Consider the following 22,034-nt stretch of genomic DNA (forward strand, 5'->3'; position numbering starts at 1 on the left):
TTATACACAAAAAGCCTTTCTCTTCCAATAATGTTAAAAGCCACCTGTCATATGTGACCCATGTTCTGTTCAATATTGATTCAAATTTATATAGCATTTGGCTCCAGAGGGACACTTTTTAAAATGAAATAGACAATAATCAATTACTAATATGAAAACACGTGTATGCTATTATTAAATATGCAAATTAACAAGGGGGGTCCTGGGAGTCCCTCTGTCAGACATTAGTCCTGGTTACGAGAGACTTGCCCAGAGTCTTTAGCTCACTATCTTTCACAGAGAAGAAATATCCCAAACATATCAGTCCTTGTCCTGCCCTGGGGCAGTCCAGCACCGAAATGCTAGGCAATTCTCCTCTGAACAAGAGTATCAACAGCAACCCCAGACACGTGTTACGGTCTGGTTGGACCTCATCAGTAGGGTGGATCTTTGCCTCTCTAAGAATAGTGAGCAAGGGGTCCACGTCTGGATTCCCCTAGTAACTTAGGGTGAGACCCAAAGTTACTTAAATATGCAAATTAGCAAGGGGGGTCCTGGGCGTCCCTCTGTCAGACATTAGTCCTGGTTACGAGAGACTTTCCCAGAGTCTTTAGCTCACTATCTTTCACAGAGAAGAAATATCCCAAACATATCAGTCCTTGTCCTGCCCTGGGGCAGTCCAGCACCGAAATGCTAGGCAATTCTCCTCTGAACAAGAGTACCAACAGAAACCCCAGACACGTGTTACTATTAAATGTAACAATACTATTCATAATTATGTAAGGTATAAACACAGCCAATTCCGAAGAATGTGTCAGTACAAAAAACACTGTGTACAAATGATGTGTGAAATGAAATCTAATTTGTGTCATGTGCCCAGAACACCACAGAGCTGGTCCATATATTATTTTTAAATGTTGCTGGCTGCATAGGAAATTGAAGGATTCCAAGGCTGCTTTATCCCCCAGCATGGCGCTCAGTGCAGACGTCATTCTGCTCAAATGTTAGTGCTCTAGTTCTGCATTAGAACTCTGTGCCTTAGAAATGTTTCGTTAAAGCAACCACTTCCACAAATGGTCCGTGTCGGGTGCGCTGCGGGGTGCCTGGCAACACCCAGTTATACTATTTGTGAAAAATATAAATGCACTATATTTAAAAGTCCACACTTCATTCATATTTCAAGAATGTGGCGAGCAGGATTCCATTAAACCAATCAATCACATTAGGAGGTATTAATTTATATCATATGTGTGCCCTTCCTAGTACGTCTGGCGGGGGTAACTAGTTGAAAGATAAGCCAAAGTACCCGAATTTCAGGTGGTTCCTTTTCCAGTAACTATTTAGAACTTTGCTTGGAATTCATCTAAAAAAGTTTGCTTTTCATCCATGATGAAAAGTGATTGCCATGGGAGGGAAGGCAGACTGCTCTCGTCTCCTGAAGGGCTGTATAGCATAGCCCTTCAAGCCAGCGGGACAAGTGTGCTGGAAATAGAAGACAAGTATTTCCCTTACTTGGGTGCTGTGGGATAGTAGCAAAAGCAGCTTTTGGTTCCATGAGGGCTGAAAGATCGAGAGGGGACAGCAGGATTCTAGGTGACTCACAGCGGAGGATTTTTTCTGTGGACAAACCTAATTATTGAGGTACCAAGTGTAGAGAGGGAACCCAAAGTAATTTAGAGACAACATTTTTAAAATAATGGGCCTCATTACAACCCTGGCGTTAAGGGGTTAACAGCGCCGTAAAAGGCTGTGGCGCCGTTAAACCCTTAACGCCCGATTCACACTTTAAAGCCTGCTTTTTGCAGGCGTTAAAGTCCAACCCGCTAAGGGACCTTGGTGCTAATTACGGCACCGTAATTTACGGTGCCGTAATTAGCGCCTTCCTCATTCCCATTGAGCCCTAGGGCCAAAAATGGGAATGGGGAAGGGGCCATGGTGAATGGGGATTTACCGCCCCGCCAACCTTGGAATGGGGCGGTAAATCCGCCATCCACCATGGCGGAATCCGGCATGGACCATGGTGCTAATAGCACCATGGTCCAACGCCAGGGTTGTAATCAGGCCCAATGTGTTGAAATGTGCATTTTACAGCATCCTTTTTAAAAAAACAAATTGGGTAAAAATGTATACAATTGGGCACATTAACAAATCCAGTAAATGGCATGTTTTGAAACGTAGATTGCTGCTTTTTATAACTTTTTCATGACGCTCTGGCCACAATCTCTCCATGCCAGAAATAGTCACTGTAGTTCACTTTTATGAACCTGAGCCCACAACCTTCCTATGCCAGAGTGGTCAGAGTAAATCTCTTTCATGAAGCGGAGTATACATTAGATATAAGCATTGCTGCTGGAATCCCTCATCCACTATACAATTAAAGACACTCTGCATTCATGCTCACACCCAGACACCCCCAAACACAGACAGACATTTGTGTATGAGAGCTCTCTCTCTCTCTCTCTCTCTCTCTCTCTCTCTCTCTCTCTCTCTCTCTCTCTCTCTCTCTCTCTCTATTACATTCAGGAATGCATGAAAGCACGCATGCAGTACACTTGCCTACATCTTCTGCCCACCACCCTTCTCTTTGATGAGGGGAGAGTGCTCCAAGCAGCCTGATGCTCAAATCCCAAGGACTGCTGCAGTGGTGAGCAAATAACTATCATTAGCCCCAATAAAATCATTACCACCCAATATAGCCAGGGTTTTTTAATCTAAAGTTTTTAAAGTACAGAAACTGCTCTCCTGAATATCCGTGAAGATCTGCTCCCCAACTTGGATTCCAACCTTCCCTCTGTCCTCATTCTTCTTGACCTCTCTTCTGCCTTCGACACAATCAACCACACCATCCTGCTCAACCGTCTCCGTGATAACCTGGGTATCACTGATCAGGCTCTGGCCTGGCTGACTCTGATCGACCCTCCCAGGCCCAACTGGGGTCCTTCCTATCATCTATCTTCCTCTCTACCTGTGGGGTTCCCAAGGGGTCTAATCTTTCACTCTGGCTCTTCAACCAATTCCTGGCAACTCTCGCCCACTGCATTGCCATTTTCTGCTCAAATTTACAGTGCTACGCTGAAGACACTCAACTCATTTTCCGGCTGCCCTCGGCCATCTCCTCTCCCTCTCTCCTCTCTGACTGTCTTACTGCCATTCAAGATTGGTGTGCCGCCAAGGATCTTTGTCTGAATGCCAGCAAGACTGAGATCCTCCTCATCGGCACACCATCTCCACCCTTCGCCCTTGCCCTCTGGCCGGCCTCTCTTGGCCCTCCTCCTACCCCTACCTGTGAGGCTAAGAACCTCAGGGTCATCTTTGACTCCACACTTTCCTTCTCCGCCCATATCTCTGGGGTCGCTAAAAAGTCAAACTTCCTACTGCACTTCCTCAGAGGTACTCTGCCTTTCCTCTCCTTCCCTCAGAAGCTCAATGTCTCCCAAGCTCTGGTTCTCTCTAGGTTGGACTATTGTAACAGCCTCTTTCTAAATCTACCTGCCTCTACTCTCCACCCTCTGCAACTTATCCAGAACAGGATTGCGAGAATTGTCCTTGGCCTCAAGCCCTGGGATCGTATCTCTCCACCCCTGAAATCTCTCCATTGGCTCCCAGGGGATGCAAGAATTAAATTCAAAACCCTCTGCATTATCCACAAGGCTTTCTGGGGCCAGGGTCCAAAATACCTTCAGCTATGCCTCCCCTCTCAAGCTCTTCGCTCCTCTACATCTAACTCCCTCCGGGTCAATCGTTTTTCAAAGAAACGAGCTGGGGGTAGATCTCTATCTTCGGCTGGGGCCTCCCTCTGGAACAGCCTCCCTGCCAATCTAAAACTTGAGGAGAACCATCTCCGGTTCCGGAATAACCTCAAGACCATCCTCTTTGCTTCTGCCTTCGCTCCCCCTCTCCCCCGCGGATCTGCTCTCTCTTGGCACTGTGCACCCGGCCACCCTCTGTCCCCTGAGCCCAAGTACCTGCTCACCCTGACACCCACCTGCACTGCCTCCTGGCCACTCCTTGCAATGCAGACTGTATCTGTACCCATACAGCCCCCCCATTTTTCTTCTTTTTCTGCACTTATCAGACTTACCCAGTCTGCTGCCTTAAACACAGCACTTGTCACTTGCTGGCTGCACTACCACTGTTTATTTCCCCCATTTTCTATTTATTCGTATTTATTGTTATTTATCGGCTCTCCTCTGCACCGCACTTTCCACTCTCCCCCTTCCATGCACTTTTTCCCTTTTCCCATTCCCATGCACTTGCGCGTTCTCAAGGTCACTGGGCCTGGTAAGATCGTTGTTGTTGTTGTGTTTTGTTCTCCCCTATTCCCCTCCCTTGCCTAGTCAAGCTCTAAAACACTTGTGTACGAGCGCGATACAAATAAAATATATCATATCATACAAAGAGTGAATCCTCCACTGGATCTATGATTTTTTGGGAAAAATGATAAAAATGTCCATTGCGCTCTGCATTTGAGAGAATATAGCCCCAATTCATATCTCAGAGCCGCAATAAGGAACGATCCAGGAATTCCAAGGAGTGGCCATCAAAAAAGCCCCCCTAAGTAGAGTAATAAGTCCAAAATCCAAGGGGAATAAAGATCAACTCCATACAGCAATTTGGGTTGAACCTTCCCCTCATAAAATGTTAAGGTCGGGATCAAGGAAAACTTTCCAAACCGAAGATCAATCCTTCTCCTTTGATGATACAGATTACTTGCATGGGTTATAAACCAATCTTTCACAGTGGTCTTGTTTCCTTTAGCACCAATGGGAAAGCCTAAATACAGGATTCAATCTACCTTTTCCAGATGCACAGCCCCAACATTCCATCTAAATTTCAAACTCTTCTTCTTTTTCTTGCACAACAGCACATTAATTTTAAGTGCATTAACAGTTAAGTGAGTGTGAATGTGTATATTTTGTGAAGGCAGAAATTAGGCGTTGGAGGACGATTGGTGATCGGTCAAAAAGGAGTAAATCGTCAGCATATGCCACCCATACAGGGTTAAGCCCTTGCATCATTTTAGGAGGAGCAAGGCCTTGCAATTTAGGTGGAGCAAATGCTGCTGGCATTGAAACAATCACCAATGTCTTACATATAGAGGCTAAACAGGCAGGGAACCATACACAACCCTGCTGGACACCTCTCTGTGTTGCCACCTTTTGTGAGAGAGAGCCTCTATGATCGAGTCATATCTGGATGCTCAAGCCTTCATACAACCCATTATGAGACGTAACAGGCCGTCGGGTATTCCCCAGGATTGCAGCTTTGCCCATAAGAATCCACGATCAACTGCATCAAATGTTGTAGAAAGATCGATGGTGGCAACAAACACTGTTCCAGCGTTCCCATTCCATACCTCACTCAAAATGGACTTCAGCAGAAAACCATTTGGGGAGCAACCCAATGATCTGCAGAATCAGGTCTGCCATTTCTGGATTAGCACCCAAGTTTTTTGACAATTTTCTAAGTGCACCAAAAGCAACGCTGCAAAGGCCTTGCTGTCAGCATCAAGTAATGCTAAGGGGCAATTATTCACTGGATTAGAATTCAAACCCTTCTTAAATATAGGCACAATGAAAGCAGTGGACTAGGAATCTGGAAAAGTATATGTTGCTGCCACGTGAGTGAATAAAACAGTAAGGACGGATGCCCAAGCAGAGGGATTCCCCCTAAATTACAGGTTGGATAGTTGGTTCGGACCAGATGCTCTAGATGTACTGATTTTCGCGAACACCTCATCTATGTCCTCTTTCTCAAAACTCAACCTCCATCCCTCGCCCTCCTTCATTTTCAAAGCAGTCACACCTTGGGGATGGGGATCCGGGGAGGCAAAAATCTTTTGAAAATGAGCAACCCAGTCAGCTTCTGAGAAAGCATTAACCTGTGAGGAGGCCTTAGAAGTCTACAGATTGTTTAACAATCTCCAAAGAGATTGGGTGGTTTTATTCATCAGAGCCTGAATCATTGCCTCTACATCTCGCTGTAATATGAGGGCTTTTTTACCTTTTTGCCAATGACAAGATTTTTAGTTTCGGAGTGTTTTTCAGAAGCTGTCAATACTTTTGCTCTTCTCAAAGATTTTAATGGCCTTCTCAGGTCTCTCTTACACTCAGCCACCTCAGCGTTGTATGCATGTAAATGCTTCTTCCAATCTACTTGGGGAAATGCTTTCTTAACAATCACACTCACTGCTTATATATCTTCCACAAAATTAGCAAACCTAGGGACTGGCAAAGTTTCAAACAACCCGAGTAACAGATGGAGGGTTCCATTGAATTCTATTCCCTGCCAAATTTACCATAAGACCTGGAGTCATTCCAAACGAGGACTCCACTGCTGTCTTGTTAGTTTTAAATAGCGCAGACAACGGATGAAGATCACTAAATTCAGGTTTCAGGTTCTGAAGAGAGTACAACAGTTAAACAAAAACTGACTAACGAAAATATAGTCAAACCCTGATTCCGCATTCGAACAGTTGGGTTGACTCGGAACATCGCCTTCAATGGTGCCAATTAACATTTGCAAGTCCAAGTCACTTAAACTACTCCACCATTTATACCCAAATGACTGTTTGTCTTCTTTATTTTTGGGAATCGGGTAATTACTCTTGTTCAAGGGACAGATCACCTGAAACGATAACTGACACTGCTGGGGAAATACCATACCAATCAACTATACTTTCTGACAGATTATTTAAAATAGCCCTTAAATCTCCCATTTTCACATGCAAATAAATATTTTCTATAAATAAATCCACTAGTGGAGCTCGATGAATATCAACGTGAGTGGCTAATATACCAAAACAGATGTCTCTAGAGGCTATCACTAAGAAGTCTTTACTAGACTTATTTAAAGTTATCAGGCTGCTATACGGACGACCAAAGACTCCACGTTTGGCATTCTGTGCACACACCACATACCCATCCAACACAGGGGAAGAGAGTAACCAAGTTTTCTGTAGTGAAACAATTTCATAAGATTTCAACAACTGGCCCACTATTATATTTGAAACTAAATGATTGTGCCCCATAGTGTTCCATAACAAAAAATGTAGTGTTCCGTCCCCCAGATATCGGTTGCGAGGTCTGTCCGGGATTGCTGTTACTACCCCTACAGAGAGAACCTGCTAACCAGGGCTAGTCCTGTACCCTTTCTACATCCGAAGAGGTAAAGGGCAAGGATCTACGTGATCCGACTGCGGCTGATTTTACTGCAGTCGGAAAGTTTGCTTGAGAAATGTGTGAACCACCAAAGGTTTGCACATTTCCCATGTGAACACACATTGAAACCCCTACATATCCTCACCCACACCCACAACAAACCCACGACACCCCCCCACACCCTCAACACACCCCCACACACGCCCCCAACATACACAAACACTACTTACCTTTTTCTTCACACCGAGTCCCTGCAGCACCAGTTCCCTTTCACTCCTGTGATCGTAAACCGGCGCCGCAAGGCCCTTTTCATTTTTAATTTTTTTTTTTTTTTTACAGGGGCTGCAGGGTTAGTATAGTGAGCGGGTTGTTGCGGGGGACACACCCGCAGCACATGCGAAAAGAATAAAAAATAAAAAAACAGACTTCGTCTTTAGCGTAAGGACTGGCAATAGGTTTTCTTAGTATAGGCCCTTTTATTTGACACAACGCCACTAGGACTGCCTTATTATTATTTGATGGTCTAAGCTTGCTCTCATCGTAGATTTAGGTTAGGCGTTTTATCACCCTGCATTCTCAGCTTAATAAACACTCTTGAACTGTGATCACTTATGTTTGACTTTACTGTTGCCACCATGAGTTCCTTACTCCGCTCCCACTGGTTTTTAGACCTCTACTTGGCCCCTTTGGCCCACCTGATCTTTACCGTCTCCTCTAACTTTCAGTGTTATAAGGATGACATGCAGCTCTCCTGCAGGCTCCCCTCAGCCTTCTCTCCTCCCTTGCTCATTACCAACTGTCTATCCGCGATTCAGGATTGGTGCACTTCCAACGACTTCTGCCTTAATGCCAGTAAGACGGAGAGCCTTCTCATTGCGATCCCTGCTCCCACTTTCCCTCTCTCACTCTGGCCACCCTTGTTAGGGAGAATTCTCTGTTTAGGCTGAATTTCCTAACCTAGTGAGTCCCCTAGCAGCTTTGCTGGATTTCTGGAGTTTGTTTTTTTTTCATCCTGCCGAGAGTGAGACTCTTTTTCTCCCACTCTTGGACATGATTTGTGGTATTTCTTTGAATGTTAATGTGTTCTATGGGCTATGGGGTCTTTTACTCCATAGGGTCTCATGTGTTTTGCTATGTGTGTTACACAGCACCCTCCGTGCCGTAACATTGGGGTGTCCTAGGTGACCCCCACCATATACTCCATACCCTGGGACTGACTACTGTCTCCCAGGGCATGTAAAGTCACCATTGGCTTTACTAGACCTAAATTTACTAACAGAACCAGTACAAACCATCCTATTGTGGACGTACTGGTAGGGGTAATTCGATTACCCCTGGGTCTGTTGTTCGAGGGGGCACTGTCCCGTCCCCCCTCGTCGAGTTTTGGCTGGTGGCAGTGGATACTACTTTTTATATTCGACCGCAAATATATTCCTATGGGATTTTCCCATTGTTCGAGGCTAATACTTTTTCTATGTAGCCTCGGTCATACCGCCGGTTTATTAAATTAAAATGAATTCACCAGTTGGTATTTTCTGCCAGAACTCGGTTTTTAAATGGCGTATGTTTTCGCCTCTGTAACTCCAAACCAAAGGTTGAGCCCTTTGTTCCACTTTTGGCGGGCTTCTGCACAGAAGCCCTCCAGAGTGGTGCCATTCTGTCTGGGTACCACAGGGGGTGTGGGAGGGGGTTTAGGCACCCTGGACTGAGTTGCCTTGCCAACTCAAGTGGCACTCTGGTGTGATTGGCCCAAGTGGTGAGCCGCCCCGCTCACCACTTAGCATGTTTGATTGACAGCTAGGCTGAATGAATGGGGGTTTTCTGCATAAAAGCAGGGCTTTGGGGACTGGAACTTCAGAAGTCGCCACAGGACCTAAGAATCCGACGAGGGAGAAGCTGAGCCGACCTGCAACGACGACACCACCGGTGGAGCCCTGCTGAACTGACTCACCACTTCCCAACGACAGAGGAGATCTCCCTGCTGGAGAGTCTTCTTCCCGAGTCTTCTTCCCTTTGACTGGTGGGAACAACCAGTCCCTTGCTTTTTCTTCGCTTCCAGGACGTCTAGTGGTCGAATTGCCCGTGCTGAGCACCCCAGCAACCGGATAGCCATTAACCACTGTACCGCGACCAAAAGGTGGTGCCTTGTGACGGAGCACTCCGCAGCTGGTCTCTTCCCTGGTGGTGCAACGATCTTCAACTTTCCTCTACGACAAGATCATCTCTTCTTCTGGCAAAGCCCCGACTTGCATCCACCACCAGGAACAACTGCCCCGCCGGAGCTGTCTCTTCACTTTCAAGGTACTGTGTCCGCCTGGCTTCCCTTGAAACGGTTAGCGGGAGGTGTCTTAAATCCTTACCTTTCCACTGGGTCACCCCCAGACCTTAATTTTTGTTCTAAAACTGGTCCAACCTTTCTGTGACATTTTGCTACAAAGACTTGAAGTGCATTTCCACTGTGGTATTTTTGGGACATACCGCCTTGCCTCTCTCTGAGTGGGCCTGGCCTCTGAACTTTGTGATCTGCAGTAGACCATGCCTTGCTTGCCTTGCATTTGCTTCGTAAAAGTGTTGGTACTGAGTTGGTTTCATACCCTGCCTTTTTCTCTCCCTTTCTAACGAATACTAGAGTGCCATCTAGGTTAAGCACTCACCTCTGTCTGCAAATAAGTGGTGTCTTGGAACCTAGACTTGTCGAAATATTGTTATGGGATTGATATATACTTATAGTAACTGTGATTGAAGTTGTTTGCCATATTAGTGCCAGTGTGTTGTTCATAGATGTGTTTTAAAATAAATAATTATTTATTTATTTTTTGATTCAACTGTTTTCACAGTTTTTACAAAATAATTATATATCTTTACACCCAAGCTCTGATCCGTGTGTGCTTGTTCTACTGTGTAAATTGCCCTATCTTGTATACTCTATATACTGCCTAACTCGTCTTGAGAGAAGTCTGACTGCTCAGCCACAGCTACCAGGTAAATCTGGGTGGTGCAGACTGCTACCAATTGGGTTTACTGCTAACTCCTGTAGTCTTAAACTTTTTGCAGTGGTCCCAAAGGGAACTGCACAGGTTTCTGCCTAACACTGGTGTACAGCGGTGGGATTTGTATCGAGTATGCAGTTTAGAGTGCTTTTCAACACTTTAGGATAACTAACCACAAAGCTTAGCACTAAAAAGCAACTTTCAAAAAACATGTCTACTATGGAAGTTTACAGTCAGGAGTCCTTGCCAGGTGAAAATACTGAGAGTTTGAGAGCTCTCTGTAGACAAGAGAATCTTTCTGTAAGAGGCAAGAATATAGAACTGATAGCAAGATTGCTGGAAAATCGAAGTCTGGGTACTGGTTCAGAGGAACCGACTTCTCTAGCAAATGTAAATAACAGTAATGGTGTTGATCTAAATCAAAGTTCTGATGATAGTGATGAAGAGGCTGAAGAGGTAGGAGAGGCTAATGAAACTGTCTCCCCTACCCCTCTGACTGCCTTACCAGCTGTACCTACTGGGCCTATAGCAGGTCCCACACTAAGTCCTCAAGTCCTTGAACTAGAAAAAATGAAAATAGACTTGGAATTCAGAAGGATTACTGCTCAAACTGAACAGAAACACCAAGAAATGCAACAAATTCTTAGGCTCAGAGAAATGGAGCTCAAGCATGAGTTAGAAATGAAAAAGTTGTCTGTTGAAACTGCTTCTGTCTCTGGCTCCTCTAGAAGTTCCAGTCCCAAAAGACCCCGAATGCCTAAGGAATTAATTGGTATGTATGAACCAAATTTGGATGTGTTGGATTGGCTGAGTTTGTTTGAGTATAATCATGGGCTCCAGAACATCACAGGTAATGAGCTACTTACCTGGTTGTTCTCTAGGCTCCCCCCTGTTGCAACTGATGCGGTAATGGAGTTGGGGGAGGAGATTAGGAAAGAGTATGAAAGTGTGAAACTAGCTCTGATAGCTAGATTTGGGAAGACCCCTTCCCAGTATCTTAAGAGGTTTAGATCCCTCAAAAATCATGATGGTACCCCTTGGTGTACCTGGGTGAGTGAAGGGTTGAAAAACTTAGAGGGATGGATTAAGGGTTACAAGATGAACACTTATGAGGGTATGAAGAATCTTTTTATGTTGGAGTCAATTTATGATGCCTGTTCTCCTGAGCTCAGACAGCACTTGGCTGATTCAAAGGAATTGGATTCCAGGAAGCTAGCTAAGTTTGCTGACTTGTGGGTTGCCAACAGGGCTACTCATAAGGATTCTGGGGCAACTCAGAAAAAGGATGAGGGAAAGCAGCCTAAAAAAGACTCAAAGGAGAATTCTAATAACTCAAATTCCAAAGAGGGCTCCAAACAAAACCATAAGGGTAAGCCACAAGGAAAACCACAGCAGAATAGTGTGCCTTCTGGTGCCAAACCAGAGGGAGGCCAGAACAAGCCACCATTCCAGAAAGCATTTGGTAAATGCGTTGTTTGTGGTTCTACTGACCATGTGAAAGGAGATCCCAGATGCAAGGGTAAACCTTCAGGGGTCCAGCTTGTCTCCTTAGCCTTCGCTCCAGAGGAGGAAGTCCAAATGGCAAGTGGAAACTTTCTACTGCTGGCTGATGAACCCATTGGAGTCTCAGCCAGTGTTTCTTTAGTGTCTCTGGGTTTGTGGGAACAACAGAATTTAGATGTCTATAATTCTATCCCAGATAATACTAAAGAGTATTATAAGGACAGTGTCCAGGTGAATGGTCAGGAGACTCCTGCCATTAGAGACACTGGGGCCAGCATAACTGTGGTGGATACATCTTTTATTCAGGCTGAGGATGTTGCTAAGGCACCCAAACGCCTCACCAAGTTAGCTGGAGGGCCTGTGCAGATGCTTCCCCAATTACCAGTTCTCATCCAGTGTAATGACACGACTGTGAAGATACCTGTCAGCATACAAAGTGAGGTACCAGGACGAGTTCTGTTGGGTAACGATTTAATAACTCTTGGAGTTGTGTCTCATACTCCCAGACCTCCTAGTAAACGGTTACAGGAGCTAACCAGACCTGCAAGGGAGAGAACCATGAGAGGTACTCCGAAGGAGATGATGAAGAAGGATATCACTCCTGCTCCACTGGACTTGTCAGCTGCTGTCTCAAGGAAATCAGAAGCGAAAGGGAAACCTAAAACTTCTAAACAGAAACCAGCAGCCAGCACTTCAGTGTAACCAACAAGGACTTCCCCTCGGTTGTCCAAAGTTACACCAGTAACTCCCCCTCCAGCTGAGGCTGAGAGGGTGGTAGAACCCTGTGTGGTAGAATTAGACTCTGAGGAAGAGCTAATGGAAGGCCAGGAACTCATTGGAGATCTGGATCCTGTTGACCATCCTGAGCTGCAGTCATTACTGGCAGAAGGTGGACCCAACAGGGCAGACTTCAGTAAGGGACAGAGAGAATGTCCAACTCTGGAAGGTCTTCGCCACCAGGCGAAGCTCAGGCTGAAGGGCAAGAGCCTAGGAAATACAGGTTGCACTGGGAAGATGGCCTCTTCTACAGTGAACCGACAGAGTCTGAACCTGGAGACTACAAACGACTTGTAGTACCCCAAGAGAACAGACAACAGTTCTTGCAGTTAGCCCACGAGATTCCTTTGGCTGGTCACTTGAGTTTCAAGAAGACTAAGGAAAGGCTCTCTCTCTACTTTTATTGGCCAAAGAGGGGGGCCGAAGTAGAAAAACACTGCAGGAGCTGCCACACCTGCCGGACCTCTGGTAAGGTTGGCTCCAAGAATGTGGCACCTTTAGTGTCTCTCCCCGTTGTGGGAGTCCCATTTGAGAGAGTAGGGATTGACATTGTTGGTCCCCTTGATCCTCCAACCTCCTCAGGCAACAGGTTCATACTTGTTGTAGTAGACCATGCTACTAGGTATCCTGAGGCCATTCCTATGAGGACTGTTACAGCTCCAACTGTGGCTAAGGCCCTCCTTGGTATTTATACCCGGGTTGGGTTTCCTAAGGAAGTAATCTCTGACAAGGGGTCAAACTTTATGTCCCACTACATGAAAGCCATGTGGAAAACCTGTGGAGTTACTTACAAGTTCTCAACAGCTTACCACCCACAAACCAATGGAATGGTTGAAAGGTTCAACCGAACCATGAAGAGCATGATAGGTGCTTTAGAGGACCCCCTTAAACGAAAGTGGGATCTTCTACTGCCATGCCTCTCTTTGCTTATAGAGAAGTCCCTCAGGAGGGAGTAGGTTATTCTCCCTTTGAGCTTCTCTATGGTCATCCCGTCAGAGGTCCATTGGCCATGATTAAGGAGGGGTTGGAGAGTGCTCCTTCCCCCAAGCCAGTCAGAGTGATTGACTACGTGATAGATCTCCAGAGGAGAATGTCACACATGATGGCAGAAGCAAGTGATCACTTGAAAGCTGGACAAGCATTGGTCAAGCACTGGCATGATCAAAAGGCTAACATGGTTGAGTTGACTCAAGACCAGCTAGTTCTCGTTATGATCCCAACAAGGCAGAGGGCCTTGCAAGACAAATGGATGGGACCCTTCAGAGTTGTGGGTAAACTTGGAGAGGTCAACTATCTGGTGGACTTGGGCAATCCCAAGGAGGCTCCAACAGTCTTCCACACCAACAGACTCAAAGCGTATGTCTCAAGACCTGATGTAGGAGCGTTGCTTCTAGCATCATCAGAGGAAGAAGAAGAGAGTGAAGCTCTTCCTGATCTCCTCAGAGGCTTACCTTTAGACGAAAAGATTGAAGGAGTAAATCTCTCTTCAAATCTGACACCTGAGCAACAAGAAGAGTGCAAATCTATGTTGAATCAGTTTGCCTCTCTGTTCTCACTTTCCCCAGGCTTGACCCCTTGGGGCCAGCATGACATACTCACTGGTGACTGTCTGCCAGTCAAAAGCAGAGGATACAGAATGTCAGAAAATGTAAGAACCCACATCAAAGGTGAGGTCAGCAAGATGCTTGATCTCGGGGTAATAGAGCCCTCTACTAGTCCATGGTCTAGCCCAGTTGTGTTAGTACCAAAGGCAGGATCTAAAGAACTTAGATTCTGTGTGGACTATAGAGCTCTTAATGCAGTCACCAAGACTGATGCCCACCCTTTGCCAAGAACAGATGAGTTAGTGGATAGACTTGGTTCAGCCAAGTTCCTCAGCACATTTGACTTGACGTCAGGCTATTGGCAAATAGCCCTGACAGACCATGCCAAGGAGAAAACTGCATTTTCTACCCCAGCTGGTTTATACCAGTTTAAATGCACTTGCTACATTTCAACAGATGGTAAACCATGTTCTGAATGGGATGGAGGACTTCTGCATGGCATACTTGGATGACATAGCAGTGTTCAGCAATTCCTGGGAAGAACTTGTAGACCACCTAAGATATGTTTTGCAGGCTCTTGGACGAGCCAATCTGACCATAAAGGCGAGTAAATGCCAAATTGGACAGAGTAAGGTAGTCTATCTTAGACATGAGGTAGGAGGTGAAGAAATACGGCCTTTGCTCAGTAAGATTGAAGCTGTGCAAAATTGGACAACACCTACTACTCAGAACCAGGTGAGAGCCTTCTTAGGTCTCACCGGGTATTACAGGAATTTCATTGAGAACTATGGGACCATAGCTTCTCCTCTGAATGTCATCTCCTCTCCAAAATTCCCTAAGAAGGTTAGATGGAATGAGGAGTGCAATCAGGCCTTTCAAAACCTGAAAAAGACTCTTTGCCAAGCCCCAGTACTCAGAGCTCCTGATTACCACCAAACTTTCATTGTGCAGACAGATGCTTCAAATGTAGGAATAGGTGCAGTACTCAGTCAACTGGATGGGAAAGGTAGGGAGCACCCCGTTTGCTTCATCAGCCGCAAGCTGAAGGATCCTGAAACAAGGTGGGCAACAATCGAAAGAGAGTGCTTTGCTATTGTGTGGGCTCTGAAGAAGTTTAGGCCATACTTGTGTGGTTCTACTTTTGTCATTCAGACTGACCACCAACCCTTGAGATGGTTAAAGCAAATGAAAGGGGAAAACCCAAAACTACTGAGAGAGTCAATCTGCCCGCAAGGGTTTGATTTCACCATTGAGCACAGATCAGGGTGTCACCACCAAAATGCTGATGGTCTCTCTAGGATGTATGTCATCGACTAGAGGTATGAGATTCATCCAGGAGTGGATTAAATCCTCCTGTCCCTTAGTCTGGGGGGGGGGGGCGAGTGTTAGGGAGAATTCTCTGTTTAGGCTGAATTTCCTAACCTAGTGAATCCCCCAGCAGCTTTGCTGGATTTCTGGAGTATTTTTTTCACCCTGCCAAGAGTGAGACTCTTTTTCTCCCACTCTTGGACATGATTTGTGGTATTTCTTTGAATGTTAATGTGTTCTATGGGCTATGGGGTCTTTTACTCCATAGGTTCTCATGTGTTTTGCTATGTGTGTTACACAGCACCCTCCGTGCCGTAACACTGGGGTGTCTTAGGTGACCCCCACCATAGACTCCATACCCTGGGACTGACTACTGTCTCCCAGGGCATGTAAAGTCACCATTGGCTTTACTAGACCTAAATTTACTAACAGAACCAGTACAAACCATCCTATTGTGGACGTACTGGTAGGGGTAATTCGATTACCCCTGGGTCTGTTGTTCGAGGGAGCACTGTCCCGTCCCCCCTCGTCGGGTTTTGGCTGGTGGCAGTGGATACTACTTTTTATATTCCACCGCAAATATATTCCTATGGGATTTTCCCATTGTTCGAGGCGAATACTTTTTCTATGTAGCCGCGGCCATACCGCCGGTTTATTAAATTAAAATGAATTCACCGGTTGGTATTTTCTGCCAGAACTCGGTTTTTAAATGGCGTATGTGTTCGCCTCTGTAACTCCAAACCAAAGGTTGAGCCATTTGTTCCACTTTTGGCGGGCTTCTGCACAGAAGCCCTCCAGAGTGGTGCCATTCTGTCTGGGTACCACAGGGGGTGTGGGAGGGGGTTTAGGCACCCTGGACTGAGTTGCCTTGCCAACTCAAGTCGTACTCTGGTGTGATTGGCCCAAGTGGTGAGCCGCCCCGCTCACCACTTAGCATGTTTGATTGACAGCTAGGCTGAATGAATGGGGGTTTTCTGCATAAAAGCAGGGCTTTGGGGACTGGCACTTCAGAAGTCGCCACAGGACCTAAGAATCCGATGAGGGAGAAGCTGAGCCGACCTGCAACGATGACACCACCGGTGGAGCCCTGCTGAACCGACTCACCACTTCCCAACGACAGAGGAGATCTCCCTGCTGGAGTGTCTTCTTCCCTTTGACTGGTGGGAACAACCAGTCCCTTGCTTTTTCTTCGCTTCCAGGACGTCTAGTGGTCGAATTGCCCGTGCAGAGCACCCCGGCAACCAGATAGCCACTAACCACTGTACCGCGACCAAAAGGTGGTGCCTTGTGACGAAGCACTCCGCGGCTGGTCTCTTCCCTGGTGGTGCAACGATCTTCAACTTTCCTATACGACGAGATCATCTCTTCTTCTGGCAAAGCCCCGACTTGCATCCACCACCAGGAACAACTGCCCCGCCGGAGCTGTCTCTTCACTTTCAAGGTACTGTGTCCGCCTGGCTTCCCTTGAAACGGTTAGCGGGAGGTGTCTTAAATCCTTACCTTTCCACTGGGTCGCCTCCAGACCTTCTTAACTTTTGTTCTAAAACTGGTCCAACCTTTCTGTGACATTTTGCTACAAAGACTTGAAGTGCATTTCCACTGTGGTATTTTTGGGACATACCGCCTTGCCTCTCTCCGAGCAGGCCTGGCCTCTGAACTTTGTGATCTACAGTAGACCCTGCCTTGCTTGCCTTGCATTTGCTTCGTAAAAGTGTTGGTACTGAGTTGGTTTCATACCCTGCCTTTTTCTCTCCCTTTCTAACGAATACTAGAGTGCCATCTAGGTTAAGCACTCACCTCTGTCTGCAAATAAGTGGTGTCTCGGAACCTAGACTTGTCGAAATATTGTTATGGAATTGATATATACTTATAGTAACTGTGATTGAAGTTGTTTGCCATATTAGTGCCAGTGTGTTGTTCATAGATGTGTTTTTAAATAAATAATTATATATCTTTACACCCAAGCTCTGATCCGTGTCTGCTTGTTCTACTGTGTAAATTGCCCTATCTTGTATATATACTGCTTAACTCGTCTTGAGAGAAGTCTGACTGCTCAGCCACAGCTACCAGGTAAATCTGGGTGGTGCAGACTGCTACCAATTGGGTTTACTGCTAACTCCTGTAGTCTTAAACTTTTTGCAGTGGTCCCAGAGGGAACTGCACAGGTTTCTGCCTAACAACCCTCCTTGGGCCCTCTTCCTTCACCTGCCTGTGAGGCATAAAACCTTGGTGTCATCTTCAACTCCACGCTCTCTTTCTCTCCTTACATCTCGGATGTCGCCAAGAAGTCCCACTACCAGCTGCACCTCCTCAAAGGTACTCTTCCTTTTCTCACTTTCCCTCAGATGCTCACTGTCTCCAGAGCCCTGGTTCTCTCTAGGCTGGACTACTGCAACAGCCTCTTTCTCAATCTGCCTTCTGCTACTCGCCGCCCTTTGCAACTAATCCAGAACAGGACTACGAGACTTAGCCTTGGCTCAAGCCCAGCGACTGTATCTCTCGAGTCTTGAAATCTCTCCACTGGCTCCCAGTGGCTGCAAGGATCAAGTTCAAGAGCCTTTGCATTGTCCACACAGCGTTCTTGGGCCGTGGCCTGCACTACATCCAACGTTATCTTCCAAAATACCTTCCTTCTCGAGCCCTCCGCTCATTCACCTCCAACATTCTCATGGTCAGATCCTTCTCCAGGCAGAGAGTGGGGTGTAGATTTCTCTCCTTGTCAGGTGCCTCCCTCTGATATGCCCTCCCTGCCCCCCTCAAACTTGAGCCGGATCATCTGAAGTTCCAGAAGCAGCTCAAAACTTTCCTCTTCTCCTCTTCTTTCTCTCTCTCCCTCCCCTGCTGACCTACCTGCCTGCTGCACTGACTAGATGCTTGGCTACCCTCAAGCTTTTCTTTATCAGTCACCCCTGCACTGCCTCTGGGCCTACCATCCACTTAGGGGCTGTAACTGTAATCTCTTCAGTCCCTTGCCTCCTTGCATTTACCCAGAGCTGCCCTGGCTGCACTTATTCAGAGCAATGCTGCCCTGTTACCCTTCCCTCTCCCTGGTACTTTCCCTCCCCCCTCCCTCCTTCCCCTTGCACTTCTCGTTATCGCACTGGCACTATCTGATTGACACAAGGCCTAGTAAGATCGTTTATCTTGCCCTCCTCCGTCTTCCCTCCCTTGATTTGTCGCACCTAGAGTGTACACGTGCGTTATAAATGATTTATCATATCATATCAAGATTGAGACTTTGAAACCAACGGTGCATTTCGACATTCTCTCTTAAGGCCTTACTGGTCATCAACTGGCAGGAGCTGCACTCTGATGCCTGGGCAAAGAACATTAGGCCATAGAGACAAATTCTTTGCAGTTCACTGTTTCGAAATCTTTGAGTAACAGTCAGCACCTCTCGTTAAAAAGCCTGCCTTCGGCATAGACCTCCTGAAGATTTATTTAAAAGTAAATTCATAGATTGGGGGTTCCCTGGTGCCCGTGTCACTAATAAACCACAGACATAACTGAAAGAAATTCTGCATAAAAGGAATGAATGTCACCGTCTAAGATATACTTGAGAATGTGTGTGTGTGGGGTTAGAGGTTGGTATTGAGTTTAGTCGTTCTGGAAGATGGGGACAGTGCAATGTGGAACACTGGTCCATGGGTCAGAAAAATTGTACTTGCCCCACAGGCCAACCATTGCCAGTCCTCCCCTGGATAGATGGCATGCTCTGCTAATCATTCAAACTGAACACGGTGACCCAGTGGCACTTCCAGTCTTGGGCTTTAACTTTACAAATCACTCATATCAGCTGCTCAAGTACAGCTGAAGTTAGTTATGGATAGGACTATAAAAATGCACCCATTTGCTAACTGAACGCCTAGAACATAGTTACTGGTCTGCAGCGCTGTCTTCGCTTGTGCATATATTTAGTTTGGTCTCTTAGGTGGCTGTGCCACCTAATAGCCAAAACAATCTGCACAGAGTACAGATAGGGAGAAATGGCATATGAGGAAGGACATCCAGCTTGAAGGTGTTGTTTGGCTATTGCCCACGCACTTACTGCCCATGGCCATGCTAATCCATGTGGCCATTCCCACCCAGTTCCTGACCCTCCACGACAAAATGATGAGATGTTTCAGACACCCTAGTTTGTTAAATCTTTTTCTTAGTAAACTAGACACACTCTGGTAGTCCGCTTTGCTTACAGTGCCGTATAGCAATTCCCACCCAGTTCCTGCCCCTCCTCAAGTAAAGCACCTCCTCATAGGAACTCTTTGAACTCCATTGCCTTACCATGAAACTTTGCACTCTGAGTGCCTGCCAGTGTTTTTTTCAAAGCAGTCTTCTGAGAGTTGATGACTTAATTGAAGTTGTTAACCTGCTACTAATGTGATCAAAATGACTGCCTTCAGCCACTTGATTCGTAAGCACTATAGGTGTCCTTCACTAACAGTTTTGGCTTGTGTATAAGTATTGGGCATTTCCCCATCACTGCTATTAGACTCCCACCATCTTGCACCTGCTGCCATCCCAGTGGTCGAAGTGAGCGGGAGCGGTGCTCCTCTACTTTCTTTAACTAAGTTTTACAGTTCCTATACTTTTATTTTTTTTAAAGAAACCATTCCAGAATGGTCTCCTTTTCAAATAAAAGTGTAGCAAGAAGTTGAAACTTGCACTTTAAGGGAACGTTAAGTACAGTGCACTGAAACAGCAGGTACATGTGTTTGGGGGTTTGTGTTGTGTGTGGGAGGGGGCGTGGTGATGCCATTTGTGGAGAGTGGGTGCGGGCCAGCAAGGAACATAGTTCCACTACTTCTTTTCGTACACTCAGACCGCTGTCAATGGCCAGTTAATACCAGTACCGCCAGTGCCTTTTCATTGCCTGCACAAAAGCGGTTGTCCTTGCCAATGCTTGTTATTGCTAGCCCCTGGGAGCTGACCCCAGCCTCCTCGCTGATCTTACCTCGTGCATGTTTCCATACAGCCAGTGGCGGGAAGGGCCGGGGAACGCTTTGAAGGCCTGGAACTGCGCTCTCGTTTGGAAATAGACGGCTACTGCTTTCCACAGCCCCCAGGCAAGGCAGAGCGCTGCAAGCAGCCGAGCCGCGGAACCGGCGTCCAGCAGCGCCCAGTAGGGCTGCAGCATTCTCTCCAGCCCTGCCGCCATCTCTCCCGAGCTCGAGGCCGAGTCCAGTCGACGGCGTCTCTATTCCCCTCACACCTCTGGCTATGAAAGGAATCGCTGTGGAGGGAAAGGGGGCAGTGGCTTCTCCCTTTGTGGATTAAAGGCGTGCGCAGTTGCAGCCCTGGCCAGGAGCGAACGCTCCAGTGACACAGCGCCGCGCGCGAACTGCCATGAACCTGCCGCTAGCGTCACGTGCCGCGAGCGCTTTCGTGATACTTTCTATGACCTTCATGAGAGTAATCCTTTGTTTGTGAAGTTTGCACGATAGCTTGGGCGTTCGCACAGCTATCACGTTTCCCCTGGCCACGCTTACATGTGTCTGTTTATTATTCCGGTTATATTCTCGGATTAGTACGCAAATGAAAGAAAGTGCTGAGTGTGCTTCTTGCGCAAGGACACTGGAAACCTGAGAGCGTGCACTTCTTTCCTCAAACGTACAATAGCATTCCTTGCCATCATGCATATGAAAGGATCTGATGAAAGAAATTTGTTTGCAACCTGAGCACCTTAAAGACCTGCAGAGCCATGGACGCTGTGGGTGTTTCTGCCTAGCTGACTCCTGGGAGACTGGCGGTGCTTGAATGTCCGGCCTGAGTCAAAGGGCTCGGGAGAAAATAAAAGGGTCAAGGACGCTTTTTTGAGCCTTTGAACTAAAGTACGCTCTGTACACATGAAAAGAACTAGCGGTACGGTGTAGGACGAGAAGATTTGCTCTATCCTGTCCTGTAACTGTACCTACAACTTGCTGTAAATTGTGTTCTGCTGTGTCGCTAACAACCTTTGTATTTATACTTATTGTACCTTTCTGCTATTGTTGTGTAACTATTCTTTCACTGTAACCAGAGATGTAAATCGTTCTGTAACCTGCGCTGTGATAGTGATACCTCTGGATTTGGGCGTACAACAAATGCAATAAATAAATAAATAAATGCCAATGATCTATACTGCACTTCCATCTCTGAATGTCGGTAAATTGGTGCCCCTTCCCCCACTTTTTGCAAGCACTAAGGACACTGTCCATGAAAATGCAGTGGAGGGCACAAAATACATGTCCTGCAAACTCCGTAACAGTTAAGGTCACCATCACTTTATTTATGAACTCCATACTAAAGAATAACAGGGAGTGTTCTAATTCTATATAATTGTTGGTAAAATAGCTCAGCGGGTTGAGCGCTCGCTGCTGCGATCTGTGTGTGATATGCAGGTTCTCATCCCGACAATACTAACTCAGCCTTTCATCCTTTCGAGGTAGATAAATGGGTACCAACTTCAGTACACATTTATTGACATGCAAATATGCTGTATGTACAGTGCTTTGGAGGAAGCGTTTTGTGCAGCCATTTCTCAGGCTCAGCCCGTTGTGGGCTCCTAGAGCCAGGTCTGATGCCCAGGCTCGCCTCTGGCATAGACCTAGCCATGAAATCTCGGCTCCCCCACTCTTACTGTTGAGGCTGGGACCAGTGGTTTAGATTCATTCGAAACCTTCCACCCATCACTTTTGTGGTCAGTTTGTTTCTCCTTGTGAGAGAGGGTATGCCCAGACGTGGGTCCCTTGCTCGCTGCGCCACAGGGAACCAGGCTGCACCTCACTGAGGAGGTC

The 22,034-nt window shown here is 46.5% G+C and overlaps 1 protein-coding gene across 1 annotated transcript in view; it reads right to left on the reverse strand.

The window, feature by feature from the left end:
* LOC138548050 (cytochrome P450 4B1-like) overlaps nt 1–20,560 on the reverse strand; it is a 384,495-nt gene extending 363,935 nt beyond the window's left edge. Inside the window, exon 1 of the mRNA XM_069642252.1 lies at nt 20,213–20,560. Within this exon, the coding sequence (XP_069498353.1) occupies nt 20,213–20,416 (204 nt within the window). The 5' untranslated portion in view covers nt 20,417–20,560. The remainder of the gene's footprint in view (nt 1–20,212) is intronic.
* Between the last annotated feature and the right edge of the window lie 1,474 nt (nt 20,561–22,034).

This window comes from Ambystoma mexicanum, chromosome 1q, assembly GCF_040938575.1.
Source record: "Ambystoma mexicanum isolate Mex_15411 chromosome 1q, UKY_AmexF1_1, whole genome shotgun sequence".
In the NCBI taxonomy this organism is placed as follows: Eukaryota; Metazoa; Chordata; class Amphibia; order Caudata; family Ambystomatidae; genus Ambystoma; species Ambystoma mexicanum.